Here is a 17,681-nt window from a genome sequence, read left to right as displayed (position 1 = left end):
GTGGATGATGTACATTGGTAACGACTTCACAAGGATGACCCACACTGTCAACATCACTGCACCAAGGATGACCCACACTCTCAACATCACTGCACCAAGGATGACCCACACTCTCAACATCACTGCACCAAGGATGACCCACACTCTCAACATCACTGCACCAAGGATGACCCACACTCTCAACATCACTGCACCAAGGATGACCCACACTCTCAACATCACTGCACCAAGGATGACCCACACTGTCAACATCACTGCACCAAGGATGACCCACACTCTCAACATCACTGCACCAAGGATGACCCACACTGTCAACATCACTGCACCAAGGATGACCCACACTCTCAACATCACTGCACCAAGGATGACCCACACTGTCAACATCACTGCACCAAGGATGACCCACACTCTCAACATCACTGCACCAAGGATGACCCACACTCTCAACATCACTGCACCAAGGATGACCCACACTCTCAACATCACTGCACCAAGGATGACCCACACTCTCAACATCACTGCACCAAGGATGACCCACACTCTCAACATCACTGCACCAAGGATGACCCACACTCTCAACATCACTGCACCAAGGATGACCCACACTCTCAACATCACTGCACCAAGGATGACCCACACTCTCAACATCACTGCACCAAGGATGACCCACACTCTCAACATCACTGCACCAAGGATGACCCACACTCTCAACATCACTGCACCAAGGATGACCCACACTCTCAACATCACTGCACCAAGGATGACCCACACTCTCAACATCACTGCACCAAGGATGACCCACACTGTCAACATCACTGCACCAAGGATGACCCACACTGTCAACATCACTGCACCAAGGATGACCCACACTCTCAACATCACTGCACCAAGGATGACCCACACTGTCAACATCACTGCACCAAGGATGACCCACACTCTCAACATCACTGCACCAAGGATGACCCACACTGTCAACATCACTGCACCAAGGATGACCCACACTCTCAACATCACTGCACCAAGGATGACCCACACTCTCAACATCACTGCACCAAGGATGACCCACACTCTCAACATCACTGCACCAAGGATGACCCACACTCTCAACATCACTGCACCAAGGATGACCCACACTCTCAACATCACTGCACCAAGGATGACCCACACTGTCAACATCACTGCACCAAGGATGACCCACACTGTTAACATCACTGCACCAAGGATGACCCACACTCTCAACATCACTGCACCAAGGATGACCCACACTGTCAACATCACTGCACCAAGGATGACCCACACTCTCAACATCACTGCACCAAGGATGACCCACACTCTCAACATCACTGCACCAAGGATGACCCACACTCTCAACATCACTGCACCAAGGATGACCCACACTGTCAACATCACTGCACCAAGGATGACCCACACTCTCAACATCACTGCACCAAGGATGACCCACACTCTCAACATCACTGCACCAAGGATGACCCACACTCTCAACATCACTGCACCAAGGATGACCCACACTCTCAACATCACTGCACCAAGGATGACCCACACTCTCAACATCACTGCACCAAGGATGACCCACACTCTCAACATCACTGCACCAAGGATGACCCACACTGTCAACATCACTGCACCAAGGATGACCCACACTCTCAACATCACTGCACCAAGGATGACCCACACTGTCAACATCACTGCACCAAGGATGACCCACACTCTCAACATCACTGCACCAAGGATGACCCACACTCTCAACATCACTGCACCAAGGATGACCCACACTCTCAACATCACTGCGCCAAGGATGACCCACACTCTCAACATCACTGCACCAAGGATGACCCACACTCTCAACATCACTGCACCAAGGATGACCCACACTGTCAACATCACTGCACCAAGGATGACCCACACTGTCAACATCACTGCACCAAGGATGACCCACACTCTCAACATCACTGCACCAAGGATGACCCACACTCTCAACATCACTGCACCAAGGATGACCCACACTCTCAACATCACTGCACCAAGGATGACCCACACTCTCAACATCACTGCACCAAGGATGACCCACACCCTCAACATCACTGCACCAAGGATGACCCACACCCTCAACATCACTGCACCAAGGATGACCCACACTGTCAACATCACTGCACCAAGGATGACCCACACTCTCAACATCACTGCACCAAGGATGACCCACACTCTCAACATCACTGCACCAAGGATGACCCACACTCTCAACATCACTGCACCAAGGATGACCCACACTCTCAACATCACTGCACCAAGGATGACCCACACTCTCAACATCACTGCACCAAGGATGACCCACACTCTCAACATCACTGCACCAAGGATGACCCACACTCTCAACATCACTGCACCAAGGATGACCCACACTCTCAACATCACTGCACCAAGGATGACCCACACTCTCAACATCACTGCCTGTTCTCGTTATCAAACATCTACAGAGTATTTCTCGATCCAATATATCCGGAGTGTTGTGTAAGAGCGGCAAGTGCAAGGACGTTTCTGACACCACAGCTGTAAGTGGCTCCCTCCCTCCCTCTCCCACACACCAAGCTCCTTTTGTGGGTGGTGGCAAGGCCTCGCTCCCCGAGACAAGACTAATTCCCTGCAGGAAGGTGCAGGCGGAAGATGGGGGGGATAATAGTGCTGATGAGAGCGGGGTACTCCAAGTGTCTTGGCTTCCGGGCCGCAGTGCCTGGGGTCGGGAGCCCGGAAGCCCTCGAGCCACAGTGCCTGGGTCGGGAGCCCCGGAAGCCCCCGGGCCGCGGTGCCTGGGGCCGGGAGCCCGGAAGCCCTCGGGGCGCAGTGCCTGAGGTTGGGAACCCGGAAGCCCTCGGGCCGCAGTGCCTGGGGTCGGGAGCCCGGAAGCCCCCGGGCCGCAGTGCCTGGGGCCGGGAGCCCGGAAGCCCTCGGGCCGCTATATTACCTCAGCTTGGCTCTGCCTTAAAGGGTATCAGGGACCCCCGTAAGATACCTGATATTAGACGCCATTTATGATTGTTTCTAGTCCTACTCTCCGTGGTGGACAGGTTGCGTAAGGGTGTGTGGGGGAGCGAGCGGTGTGTGTGTGTGTGTACAGGTCCCCCACAGCTGGAGGTGTGCACTCCCTGGCTCCCCACGGGTCCTCCCTACCTCTGCTGCTTCCTTCCTGAGTGGAGGACCTTGACACACAGGTCCAGCGCCTCCTCCTCCTCCTCACCACTCTCACCTACTTACTCGCGGAAGTTGGGCGCCCACTACCCCTTGCCTCCTCCGTCTGCCCACTACCCCTTGCCTCCTCCCTCCATCTGCACACTACCCCTTGCCTCCTTCCTCCGTCTGCCCACTACCCCTTGCCTCCTCCGTCTGCCCACTACCCCTTGCCTCCTCCCTCCATCTGCACACTACCCCTTGCCTCCTTCCTCCGTCTGCCCACTACCCCTTGCCTCTTCCCTCCGTCTGCTGCAGGACTCTGCCTCCCCCTTCACCCCCCCCCCCACACAACCTTGACGCGTGGCCTGTGGGTCAACACTAAGCTCTAAGCAGTCATTATTTTTTTCCTTTATCCTTCTTTTTTTTGCAAGTTAAAGCCGTATCACGAGTCCTGTGCGGGATAAGTCCTTCCTGGGCTACTGTAAATCAGTAGCAACACAGCTCTCACACATGTATATATATATATATTTATATTTATATATATATTATATATATATATATTATATATATATATATATATATATATATATAGAATCATTACAATCTACCCTTTTCTTAAGTATTTCCGTGGTGGTGATGCAATGTTTTGGTTGCGCCACGCGACCCGTAGTGTCTGGGAGCCGCCGCGGGACCAGTGTCCGCCGTCAGGCAGGAGCACAACCTTCACCAGCGTTTCCGGAAGAAAATGAAAGTGAAACAGCGAAGGGTGACCCGTACCACCGTGGGCCTCCCCACGCGCGCTGGCTGTGTGTGTGCGCTGATAGGCTGGCCTCGGCAGATAGGCACACCGGAGCCTATAGTTGGGGGGGGGGGGGTTTACGGGCTCACCATAGCCCGTGCTACACGGGGTCGGACGCAGTAGCAGCTTCCTATATACATAGAGGTAATATTATCAAATTACCAGTTCTCGTTCAGCCCGTCCTGCTAAGATTTCTCAACGTCAAGAAACTATCGTACGACAATGCCCTTATCCTAAACAACCAGAGGACCCCAAAACAGAAAACGGGACAGTATGTCAATCTCGCGAGGCGCTAACATTTTCTAGTGCGACAATTCTTGGCCTAAGGGAGAATATACGTCAAAATGCGACGTTGTTAAGACGACGGGTTGTCTCGTTAGCACCAAGGTGATCAGGGCGGTTGGGAATCTTCCAACACGGCTTCTACTGGATACGATCTGAAGGAGCTAATGGCCGCCAAGGATGTCGTTTGTTATGTTAAGATTCAGGTACTGGGAACCCAAAGTTCCAAGCAGCACGGGCTATGGTGAGCCCGTCGTACTCGCCCCGCCAATGAGATATTCAGGTCCTATATTGAAGAAATCCTTCACCTGAATGCGATGGCCAGTGTGGGCCAGGGACTAGGGAAGGGTCTCGCTTCTACGGGAAAACTTCAGGAGAAAGTGTGTAGAAGGCTTGGGAGAGGCGACGTGGAGGTCCTCACGTAGAGCAGGCAGCCTGGCGGAAGGTGGCAGCCTGGCGGAGGGAGGGTGGCAGCCTGGCGGAGGGTGGCAGCCAGCTTGACAGAAGCAACACTTGTCGGGACTTAAGGCTGCACGCCAGCGTCTTGTCTAAGCTTCCCTGCTGTACTAGATCTACCTTTCCACTCGGCGCCATTTTGGAATATTTTATAGTTTTGTAAAGGTTCTCTGAGTAGTACTGGAGCCTCGAATCCCACCCCCTCTCCCACTCCGGTATTCTCCTCCAACTTCTCCTTAGCCTGTTACTTTTCCCCATGAGATTTACCTCCTACAATATTTACATTATCTAAGAACTCTTGCCTTACCCAAATATCATTTACATCGATTAAGGCAGTGTCTGGGATGCTCCCGGACGCAGGTTCGAATCCTCGTCACAGCCCTTGTGGATTTGTTCATCATTTATGTCTAGTAAATGAGGATATACAACAATAAAACGCGTAAGTGTTAAAATCCAATCCACGAGTTTCAACCAGAAAGGCAAAGAAAACAGATACTATAGGCGCAAGCTTTCTTCCAGCTTGAAGGTGCTTGAGCAGCCCTGGGACCAGATTCACGAAGCAGTTACGCAAGTACTTACGAACCTGTACATCTTTCCTCAATCTTTGACGGCTTTGGTTACATTTATTAAGCAATTTATAAGTATGGAAACTTGCCAATCAACTGTTAAATTGTAATAAAGAGCCTCCTGGTGCTTCGGAGCTCATTAACTGTTAAATAATTGTAAACAAAGCCGCCAAAGATTGAGAAAAGATGTACAGGTTCGTAAGTGTTTGCGTAACTTCTTCGTGAATCTAACCGGCCTCCGCGCCTCTCCACGTGAAGCAGCCCGCCACGACTACACTCCTTGAGGTTACCTTGAGGTGCTTCCGGGGCTTAGCGTCCCCGTGGCCCGGTCGTCAACCAGGCCTCCTGATTGCTGGACTGATTAACCAGGCTGTTGGACGCGGCTGCTCGCAGCCTGACGTATGAGCCACAGCCTGGTTGATCAGGTATCCTCCTGGTTGGTCAGGTATCCTCTGATCGCACTCACACAAACTGAGTGAGACTCAGAGTGAGACTGAGTGAGACCACTACACCACGGAGACTTTACAGTCTCCGTGGTGTAGTGGTAAGACACTCGCCTGGCGTTCCGCGAGCGCTATGTCATGGGTTCGTATCCTGGCCGGGGAGGATTTACTAGGCGCAATTCCTTAACTGTAGCCTCTGTTTAACGCAACAGTAAAATGTGTACTTGGATGAAAAAACGATTCTTCGCGGCAGGGGATCGTATTCCAGGGACCATAGGATTAAGGACTTGCCCGAAACGCTACGTGTACTAGTGGCTGTACAAGAATGTAACAACTCTTGTATATATCTCAAAAAAAAACTGATGGTAAACAATGTGGGTCAATACTTACTGCAGATGACGATGCCCACCAGCAAGCTCAGCGTCACTGTGCAGAGCGTAGAGAACTTCTGTAGGGGGGAGACACAGAACACTTCTTAGTACACAGCTGCTTCCAGTGGGTGCGGCGGGACGGAAGGAATGGGTGGAGGGGAGGGAGCAAGGAACGTAGGGAGAGAAGGTGTCATATAAGCACCTTACCTTGAGGTGCTTCAGGGGCTTAGCGTCCCCGCGGCCCGGTCGTCGACCAGGCCTCCTGATATATATATATATATATATATATATATATATATATATATATATATATAAGGCCTCCTGACCTTATATGAAGGTGTCATATAAGTCATATACGGTCATTATAACACCCCACCAAGTCGGCAGTCTGGGTATTATAAAGCCGACTTTGTGGCTATGTCTTGGTATGTGGGCATTCTGGATGTGTGTGAGTTCTCATTACGTGGGTATGTGGTTATACTGCCCATGTGGGTATGTGGTTATACTGTCCATATGGGTATGCTCATTACGTGGGTATGTGGTTATACTGTCCATGTGGGTATGCTCATTATATCGGTATATGGGTATGATAATGATATACGGTATGTTGGTATACTGTTGACCTAGATTTAAGGATATTATGTTGTATAATAATCCTGTGAGTATGCTAATTATGTGGCTATGAAGACATTTTGTATATGCAAGCATACTAAATATACTGCATTGTGACAAGACATATAGAGAGTGTTAACACTGTTAGGTGGTAGTGTGTGTACAGTGTGGGTGTGGTAGTGTAGCCAGCAAGCACCCCGACACACTCACCAGGCCACTCAGTGTTAAGACAAGCCTCAAACATTATTGGAAAACATTAGCTGGGAAATAAAGAAATCATATTAAATACGGCTTTCTCCTTAAACACTGCTTTCTTCCTTTTTCACACTCACACACACACACACACACACACACACACACACACACACACACACACACACACACACACACACACACACACACAAGCGTTATACGACAAAGAGTAGTGGGAAGACGGGACACCACGAGCGTAGCTCTCATCCTGTAACTACACTTAGGTAATTACACACATACACACACACACACACACACACACACACACACACACACACACACACACACACACACACACACACACACACACACACACACACACACACACACACCAGGAAGCAGCCCGTAACAGCTGACTAACTCCCAGGTACCTATTTACTGCTAGGTAACAGAGGCATTCAGGGTTAAAGAAACTTTGCCCATTTGCTTCTGCCTCGTACGGGAATCGAACCCGCGCCACATACTATATCAAGCTCTCTGTCAACTGACCTCTTTTCTGACTCCAGGGAAGATGATGACGAAGGCGATGAAGATGGTGAGGAAGAGGAGGCAGATGGTGATGGTGGGGACATCGCCGGTGACACTCGTACGGTTGCTGTAAGCGTAGAGTGTAGGGCCGCCCTCTGTCCGGAAGGCGTCGAACCAGCCTCTCATCCTGTGCTCAACCTTTTTCCCGCACCCGGGTACGTTTCTGTTGGTGAGAGAGAGAGAGAGGAAGGTGGGGTTAGCAGGGTGATCTCACCTTAGTCACATATTTTGTTCTAGATTCGTGTTCACTTTAGCACGGGCTATGGTGAGCCCGTATTGGACTTACCTGGCACAGGAGCGGGGCTGTAACTCGATATTTTGTATTATTGGAGGGAGTGGGAAGTAGAGGAGCGCGCGCACGAGAGAGAGACAATCAGATACATACTACATAACACAAACTACATAAATATATCGACATAAATCTGGACAAATCACATAAGCCAAAATCGAGCCCAGAGACAGTGGCGCCAACAGGCTTGCTGTAGGTCTTGTTGTTGTTGTTGTTTTAGATTTAGCTACTCAGAACGAAATGTCTAAGTAGCACGGGCTATGGTGAGCCCCCGTGATGCTGCAGGTCTTCACACATGCTCTTATTTACTGGCAAACATGTCAAGAGAAGAGACACATGAACACAGAGAGAGATGTGTGTGTGTACGGGGAGTTGAGCTTCAGCTCTCTGGTCCCGCCTCTTAGCTGTCAATCAACAGGTGTACAGGTTCCTGAGCCTACTGGGCTCTTATCATATCTACACTTAAAACTGTGTATGAAGTCAACCTCCACCACATCACTTCCTAATGCATTCCATTTATTAACTACTCTAACACTAAAAAAAATTATGTCTTTTTGGCTCATTTGGGTACTCAGTTTCCACCTGTGTCCCGTTGTTCGCGTCCCTCCAGTGTTGAATAGTTCATCCTTGTTTATCCGGTCGATTCCCGTGAGGATTTTGTAGGTTGTGATCATGTCCCCCCTTACTCTTCTGTCTTCCAGTGTGTGTGTGTGTGTACTCACCTAGTTGTACTCACCTAGTTGTGCTTGCGGGGGTTGAGCTCTGGCTCTTTGGACTCGCCTCTCAACCGTCAATCAACAGGTGTACAGATTCCTGAGCCTATTGGGTTCTATCAGAATAGGTGTGTGTGTGTGTGTGTGTGTGTGTGTGTGTGTGTGTGTGTGTGTGTGTGTGTGTGTGTGTGTGTGTGTGTGTGTGTGTGTGTGTGTGCGCGCGTGTGTGTATAGAGTGTGTTTGCCCAAATGTGTTTGCAGGGTATATATATACCTCACCAGGCATCTTACACTCGTCTCGTGTGGAGCGCCTGTCTGTCCTTGCCGAGTGGCCACGGTTGGCTGATGGCATGACTGTGGCACCCCACGGTCCGGTGCCAGCCGCGTGGCCTGGTTACGTAAGGTGCCAGTAGTAACAGCAGTAATAACAGCACCTCGCTGCTGGAGAGACAGACAGACAGACAGACAGACAGACAGACAGACAGACAGACAGACAGACAGACAGACAGACAGACAGACAGACAGACAGACAGACAGACAGACAGACAGACAGACAGACAGACAGTGGGTGAGTGCACGCAACACTAAAAAAAACTTGTTCCATATTCTTACTGTTTCCGTCCGCGCGAATAATTGGAGTTGTTGCAACTATCACACTCTCTTGCCACACAAATCCCTACTAAGAACCGCAAAGTCCCACAACTAGATTCACATGCGCGCCAAAGACACTAACAACAAAAAATGGCAATTAATTAAGGGGGGTCTGAGGTATTTTTGAAGGCCGGATATGGGAGAGCGTGCAATTCCTTCTTGTTTTGATTTTCTCCTTGAGACAGGTCTCGGCAAGAGCATGTTAAGTACTCATTTTGACGGGATATGTGTGAACCAGCTGGGTGTTTACAAGCCCCGGGGGAGGGAGGCCATGGTTATACTCCAGGGGCCAGATTCACGAAAGCACTTACGCAAGCACTTACGAACGTGTACATCTTTCCTCAATCTTTGACGGCTTTTGTTACATTTATTAAACAGTTTGCAAGCATGAAAACTTCCCATTCAACTGTTGTTATTGTTATAAACAGCCTCCTGGTGCTTCGGAGCTCATTAACTGTTTAATAATTGGAAACAAAGCCGACAAAGATTGAGAAAAGATGTACAGGTTCGTAAGTGCTTGCGTAAGTGCTTTCGTGAATCTGGCCCCAGACACAAGCAGGTGGGGACATGGTGGCCATATTCTACCTTCACCAAGTGCAAGTTTTCACCGATTTAGAGAGTATGTACTAACTGTTCCGTGCGCTTTTCTTATCATAGGCTTTAATCAAATTAATTCCTTGATATAGTTATAATAGAATTAACACTTTGATGGAAATATTCTGTACTAGGCTGCGTCCACGTTAAGGTTTGCTTCCAATAAATACTGACGTTTGTCATTGTATATATTTAGAGTTATGGAGGGAGATATATTTTCTTTTTAGTGCGTATCATATGTCGCATTTTGTTCTGGTAAATTTTTGTTGCCCAATAGTCTCAACTCTTGAGACTATTTCTGGATTAGTATTTAGGTTACTTTGTATCAATTTTAGATTGTTACTTTGTAATTTTAGATTTAATTCTACACATCTCGTCACATTTCACAAGACAGATTGACTTAGACTTATCTTACATTAAGATAATATAGCATTATCATGAGCCTACGACGATGCGAGTCTGACGCCTAGCCATCCTTAGTGACGGATACAGGTTCCTAGTGACGGATACAGGTTCCTAGTGACGGATACAGGTTCCTAGTGACGGATACAGGTTCCTAGTGACGGATTCAGTTCTCTAGTGACAGATACAGGTTCCTAGTGACGGATTCAGTTCTCTAGTGACAGATACAGGTTCCTAGTGACGGATTCAGTTCTCTAGTGACGGATACAACTTCCTAGTGACGGATTCAGGTTCCTAGTGACGGATTCAGTTCTCTAGTGACGGATACAACTTCCTAGTGACGGATTCAGGTTCCTAGTGACGGATTCAGTTCTCTAGTGACGGATACAGGTTCCAAGTGACGGATTCAGATCTCTAGTGACGGATACAGGTTCCTAGTGACGGATTCAGTTCTCTAGTGACGGATACAGGTTCCTAGTGACGGATTCAGTTCTCTAGTGACGGATACAGGTTCCTAGTGACGGATTCAGTTCTCTAGTGACGGATACAACTTCCTAGTGACGGATTCAGTTCTCTAGTGACGGATACAGGTTCCTAGTGACGGATTCAGTTCTCTAGTGACGGATTCAGTTCTCAAGTACAGCTGCCTAGACACGGACAGAGCTGGCCATCCGTTAGATGTCTTCGAAAGGTGGCTTGAAGCTCGTATCAAATTGGATTTTCACCTGCGTCTGAGTGGCGATTATGGGCTCACCATAACCCGTGCTACTTTGAACGTTTTGTTCTGAATAACTGAATCTAAAACAACGTCTGATTGGCAATTCTCCCATCATCTTCCCAAGAGCACATATAATTATATGTTATCAACCGATTGATTGATGAAGATTAAGCCACCCCCAAAAGGTGGCACGGGCATGAATAGCCCGTAAGTGGTGGCCCTTTTGAGCCATTACCAGTATCAAGAGCTGATACTGGAGATCTGTGGAGGTGCGACTGCACCCTGCGTGACGGGAGATGTCTTCGATCCTGTTATCAAAGATTGATAAAGATTAAGCCACCCAAGAGGTGGCACGGGCATGAATAGCCCGTAACCTGTTATCAACCATTGTGTTAACACTTATATCCTGCGGATTATGAGATTAGCAAATTCGCGTAAAGATGCATCCCGAGTTTCCTTTTGTTTACATATGCGGTCAATGAGATGATAAAGATAAAGATTAAGCCACCCAAGAGGTGGCACGGGCATGAATAGCCCGTAAGAGGTCAATGAGAGTGTGTTGGTGTATTATAATGTGCTGTTATGGTCAAGGCTTCCAAATGATCACCGTCTCCACACGTCACGCAATATGCTACGTCACGGTCAAAGTCTTCGTGTTTACGTTAATAATGATCTTCATGTTACGCTTGGCCCGTGACGTCACGGGCCAAGCGTAACATGTTGACGTTGTGTGACGTCACGGGCCAAGCTTTCATGTTGACGTTGATGAAACATGATGTTCCATGTGTATGGTGATACTCAATAGGTTTGAATTTAATGAAAATATTACAGACTGTGAATCTCGTACAATGAAGACTTATTCACTGATTCTCACGATTTCCATTTCATCTCGTGAAACGCCTATAATACCTCTCCATCCCTTCCCTACCTTACCCCCCCCCTTCCCTTCCACCCCTCCCATCCCCTCTCTCCCTTTCCACCCCCAACAATACCCCCCCTCTCCATCCCCCCACTCCCCGCTTCCACATTCAGCTCTCAGGAATTTCGCGCCATAGTCTTAACAAAAATACACGTTTAGCAGACTCACTGACCGAACATGAAATCGCCTCCTTAGGACGACACTTGAGCCTTGCTTTCCGGGGTCATAGAGGCGATTATCGTTTGTTGGCAGTGAGTGAGTAGTTGTTTTACCTCAGTTCCGCGGTTAACGAGCATTCAGTGGTTTAACGCTTGTTTGTTTTGGTTAATTAAACTCGATTACTTGCGTGTTGTTAGTGTCAGGAATTCTTCGTCTTGACATCATTTGTTATTGTAATGTGTTATTGTGTGTTTCGGGATAATAGGGTTGTTAGGGCAGTCGTTAAGGTTATTGGGATAGTTGTTAGAGTTGTTAGGGGTAATTGTTATAGTTATTAAGGTAGTCGTTATAGTTATTAGGGATAATTGTTATAGTTGTTAGGGGGTAATTGTTATAGTTGTTAGAGGTAATTGTTATAGTTATTAGGGGGTAATTATTATAGTTGTTAGGGGGTAATTGTTATAGTTGTTAGGGGGTAATTGTTATAGTTGTTAGGGGGTAATTGTTATAGTTGTTAGGGGGTAATTGTTATAGTTGTTAGGGGGTAATTGTTATAGTTGTTAGGGGGTAATTATTATAGTTGTTAGGGGGTAATTGTTATAGTTGTTACGGGTAATTGTTATAGTTGTTACGGGTAATTGTTATAGTTGTTACGGGTAATTGTTATAGTTGTTAGGGGTAGTCGTTACAGTTATCAGTGTTACCACGAGGAAGGAAACTCGAACCAACAAGAGTGAAGCTGGTCGAGACTGGAATTCCCGCAAGTGAAGGTTGTCAAGTTGAGGGGTAGTGGTGACCTTCTGCCCGGGTGGTGGTAGTGGTAGTGGTGGTGGTGGTGGGACTCCTAATGTACCCCTCAGTGGTCACCCCAGCACTCTCTCCTGGGGTACACCTGACCCCCAACACCACTTCTTGGGTGGTACTGTTGGGAGTCAGGTGTATATATATATATATACCCCTAGGAAGGGACGTTTGCCTTTCCATTGGAGACTTTTGGAGGTGGGGGGATGGGAGGGGAGGACCTGCTGCATGGGTAACAGCTTCTCTCCACCGTATCAACCTACGCTTGATTTGCACCCCTGGAGAGGCCACTCCAGACCGACAACCAGAAACTGAATAGTGTCTTGTGACTGATGGACCTGACCCCCAGCACCACTTCATGGAGGTATACACCTGACCCCCAACACCACCTCCTGGGTATACACCTAACCCCCCAACACCACCTCCTGGGTATACACCTGACCCCCAACACCACCTCCTGGGTATACACCTGACCCCCAACACCACCTCCTGGGTATACACCTGACCCCCAACACCACCTCCTGGGTATACACCTAACCCCCCAACACCACCTCCTGGGTATACACCTGACCCCCCAACACCACCTCCTGGGTATACACCTGACCCCCAACACCACCTCCTGGGAATACACCTGACCCCCCAACACCACATCCTGGGTATACACCTGACCCCCAACACCACCTCCTGGGAATACACCTAACCCCCCAACACCACCTCCTGGGAATACACCTAACCCCCCAACACCACCTCCTGGGTATACACCTGACCCCCAACACCACCTCCTGGGAATACACCTAACCCCCCAACACCACCTCCTGGGTATACACCTGACCCCCAACACCACCTCCTGGGAATACACCTAACCCCCCAACACCACCTCCTGGGTATACACCTGACCCCCAACACCACCTCCTGGGTATACACCTAACCCCCCAACACCACCTCCTGGGTATACACCTAACCCCCCAACACCACCTCCTGGGTATACACCTGACCCCCAACACCACCTCCTGGGTATACACCTGACCCCCCAACACCACCTCCTGGGTATACACCTAACCCCCCAACACCACCTCCTGGGTATACACCTGACCCCCAACACCACCTCCTGGGTATACACCTGACCCCCCGACACCACCTCCTGGGAATACACCTGACCCCCCAACACCACCTCCTGGGTATACACCTAACCCCCAACACCACCTCCTGGGTATACACCTGACCCCAACACCACCTCCTGGGTATACACCTAACCCCCCAACACCACCTCCTGGGTATACACCTGACCCCAACACCACCTCCTGGGTATACACCTAACCCCCCAACACCACCTCCTGGGTATACACCTAACCCCCCAACACCACCTCCTGGGTATACACCTGACCCCCCAACACCACCTCCTGGGTATACACCTGACCCCCCAACACCACCTCCTGGGTATACACCTAACCCCCCAACACCACCTCCTGGGTATACACCTGACCCCCCAACACCACCTCCTGGGTATACACCTAACCCCCCAACACCACCTCCTGGGTATACACCTGACCCCCCAACACCACCTCCTGGGTATACACCTGACCCTCAACAAGATATCAGTAACCATCTTCGGTCAAAACTGCCTACGCTTGCGTTCCATTGTGGGAAGTGACCTTGGTAATCCCCAAGGTCCAGAATCTGGCAAGTTAATCAGTCACTGGCGGTCGAATGTAATAGCCCAGAGACTGTGTGTGTGTGTGTGTGTGTGTGTGTGTGTGTGTGTGTGTGTGTGTGTGTGTGTGTGTGTATGTGTGTGTGTGTGTGTATATGTGTGTGTGTGTGTGTGTGTGTATGTGTGTGTGTGTGTGTGTGTGTACTCACCCAGTTGTGCTTGCGAGGGTTGAGCTATGTGTGTGCTCTCGCGCGCAAAAGTAAATACTAGTTTACAAAGGGCGACTGCAAGCTCCCGATGAAGGATTGGTTGATTCCAAACATATATAGAGTCTCACAGCTTTTAAATTCCTTGTCCCCCCATACACCTGTGATGGCAGCGGTGTCAACACCACCCTCCAGAGAATGTACTAACACAACTCTGTATTTGTCAAGGGTACTGTTTATGTAACCGCGCGGACCGTGTGACAAAGAAAATGGGAGCACTAGCGCCTTGGGAGTTACGGACTTAAGGGTGAGTTTTGATGCCGTCTAACGTCTCGACCATGCTCCTTGCAACATCTCCAGACATACAGTGGATGCTGAGAGCGAAGTGCTTGAGATAAGGACTATTGTGGTGCCAGGTTGACCCGTAACTACTGTTGTGGTGCCAGGTTGACCCGTAACTACTGTTGTGGTGCCAGGTTGACCCGTAACTACTCTTGTGGTGCCAGGTTGACCCGTAGCTACTCTTGTGGTGCCAGGTTGACCCGTAACTACTGTTGTGGTGCCAGGTTGACCCGTAACTACTCTCTTGTGGTGCCAGGTTGACCCGTAACTACTGTTGTGGTGCCAGGTTGACCCGTAACTACTGTTGTGGTGCCAGCGCCGAGAGCGGCAATCATGTCCATGCTGGGGAGCTCAGTCCTTAAAAAAAACGGAACAGCTGTTTTTATAAGATTCCGTTGTGACGGAGCATGTTAGTGGTACACATGTATTCCTTCGGCAGCCCAGCGGAACGCAGTCTAGCGGCGGTGGTGGTAGTGGTGGTGGAGGAGGAAGCTGGCGATGGTGGTGATAGTGGTGGAGGAGGAAGCTGGCGATGGTGGTGATAGTGGTGGAGGAGGAAGCTGGCGATGGTGGTGATAGTGGTGGAGGAGGAAGCTGGCGATGGTGGTGATAGTGGTGGAGGAGGAAGCTGGCGATGGTGGTGATAGTGGTGGAGGAGGAAAACATGACACAAGGTCGAATAGTGACGTTGGGTAAGATGCCGCCAACTCTTTGACCGCCGCCAACTCTTTGACCGGAGTCTGCGACCTGCAGGATACCTCAGCTTGATCCATATCTTGACCGGAACCTTATAGCTGCGTCGTCCTCAGCTCGACCTGAAGAAGCTGCAGCTTCCTCAGATATGTTGTTTGCGAAGTAACCCCCCCCCCCCCCCCCACCCTCTCCAAGGATGTTCACTCAAGAGCCTCGACCGGTTATTGAGTGAAGATCCCGCAACTCTCGCCATACACAGAACACGGCAGAACTCTCCTACTGGGGGATATGTCTCCAGCACCGAAGCTTCCTCACCTCCTGGAAGCCATGTTATCTACCACTGTTTCAGCAATTATCCAGGAAGCTTAAGGCTTAGCTTGCTCTGTTGACCCGTCCCCCCCCCCACCCCTTCGCTATTCACGGACCATCAATCACTTTTGTGTGCAGTTCATTAATTATCGAGTAGCGCCAGACGATGTATTCTCACAATTTTCGCTCACCGGTTAAGCTTCTTCCGCTGCTGGGTTATTTTTATCACCAGGCAGGAGTTGGTGTAAGTGGTTTGCACGTATAAATTGCTGCCCTTCATACTGACACGCAGACACAGTTGCTATGCTGCAGACGTGATGCCTCAGCTGCTCCCTCCAGCCCCAGAAACAGTGTCAGGTCAATCGACAGGTCACAATCGACTTGAGAATGGTTCAGGACGGACCGAAATGTCGTCGTCCCTTCACCTTCTAGTGTGTGGTCTGGTCAACAGTATCAGGTCAATCTACAGGTCACAATCGACTTGAGAATGGTCCAGGACGGACCGAAATGTCGTCGTCCCTTCACCTTCTAGTGTGTGGTCTGGTCAACAGTGTCAGGTCAATCTACAGGTCACAATCGACTTGAGAATGGTCCAGGACGGACCGAAATGTCGTCGTCCCTTCACCTTCTAGTGTGTGGTCTGGTCAAGTGTCAGGATTCTATAGTGTCTCATAACTTGTATTCACAGATAGTACTGGTAGGAAAAAAGACATATATTGTTGTTTTAGATTTGATAGTTACTCTGAACGAAAAGTTTGAAGTAGCACGGGCTATGGCGAGCCCGTGAAAAAAAAGACATATAAAGTAGTGTATCATTGTAGACCTCCATTGTAGTAGTGTACCATTGTAGACATTGTAGTGATGTAGAGGAGTAATAAGCTCCATAATACACCATCACCTCAAGTTACAGCCCCGCTCCTGTGCCAGGTAAGTCCACTACGGGCTCACCATAGCCCGTGCTACTTGCAACTTTTTGTTCCCAGTAGCTGAATCTTAATTAAACAACACCAACTACCACCTACTGCCCAACCTGTCCTCTTACTAAAGAGCGGCGCATTTCGCTCGCATGCGTTACCTAAGGCCAATAATTGTCGTACTAGAAAATAGAAGTGACTGACGAAAGTGACGTACTGTCCCGTTTTCTGTTTTGGGTCCTCTAGGTAGGTTAGAACACTTTAAATTGACCGTTTTCTTGACCTTGTGAAAACTTAGGAGGACGTGCTGGACTGTCTGTAGACACTGGGAACCAAGTCCAGAGGGCCCCATGAACCCTCTGGACTTGGACTTGGACCCACTTAATCCAAGGACGAAGGAGTCCTTGGATGAAGGAGTCCTTGGATTAAGTCAGAGCAGCGTCGTTGTTGCTTCTTGGTCGACAATACGACCGACATATTGAGTTCAGATACAGTTATAATAATCCATTTTGGTGGTGGGGGGGGGGCTTGACCTTCAATAGAGAAGTCGGGTTACCATTTTCAGAATATTGTGTTTTAGCCTAAAAATGGGAGCGTCATAGTCAATGTGTAAGTTGTGGAGGATAACAGTGTGTGGTTTGTGTAGCAGCCCTTGTCACGTGATGCTCAGCCATCGTTACTACGTGTGTGTGTGTGTGTGTGTGTGTGTGTGTGTGTGTGTGTGTGTGTGTGTGTGTGTGTGTGTGTGTGTATTCACCTAGTTGTGTTTCCGGGGGTTGAGCTTTGCTCTTTCGGCCCGCCTCTTAACTATCAATCAACTGTTTA

General features: G+C 49.3%; 1 protein-coding gene across 5 annotated transcripts in view; it reads right to left on the bottom strand.

Annotated features, from left to right (window-relative positions):
- The window catches only part of mol (dual oxidase maturation factor 1 mol), a 76,300-nt gene that overhangs the window by 9,280 nt on the left and 49,339 nt on the right, over nt 1-17,681 (bottom strand). For all 5 annotated transcript variants that reach the window (XM_069333934.1, XM_069333933.1, XM_045754148.2 and 2 more), the window contains exons 2-3: nt 7,457-7,658; nt 6,123-6,180 (exon numbers count right to left, since the gene is read on the bottom strand). In XM_069333934.1, the coding sequence (XP_069190035.1) occupies nt 6,123-6,180; nt 7,457-7,621 (223 nt within the window). In that variant the 5' untranslated portion in view covers nt 7,622-7,658. The remainder of the gene's footprint in view (nt 1-6,122; nt 6,181-7,456; nt 7,659-17,681) is intronic.

Source organism: Procambarus clarkii, chromosome 30, assembly GCF_040958095.1.
Source record: "Procambarus clarkii isolate CNS0578487 chromosome 30, FALCON_Pclarkii_2.0, whole genome shotgun sequence".
In the NCBI taxonomy this organism is placed as follows: Eukaryota; Metazoa; Arthropoda; class Malacostraca; order Decapoda; family Cambaridae; genus Procambarus; species Procambarus clarkii.
The sequence above is the reverse complement of the archived record's forward strand: the minus strand, read 5'-3'. Positions and strand labels throughout refer to the sequence as shown.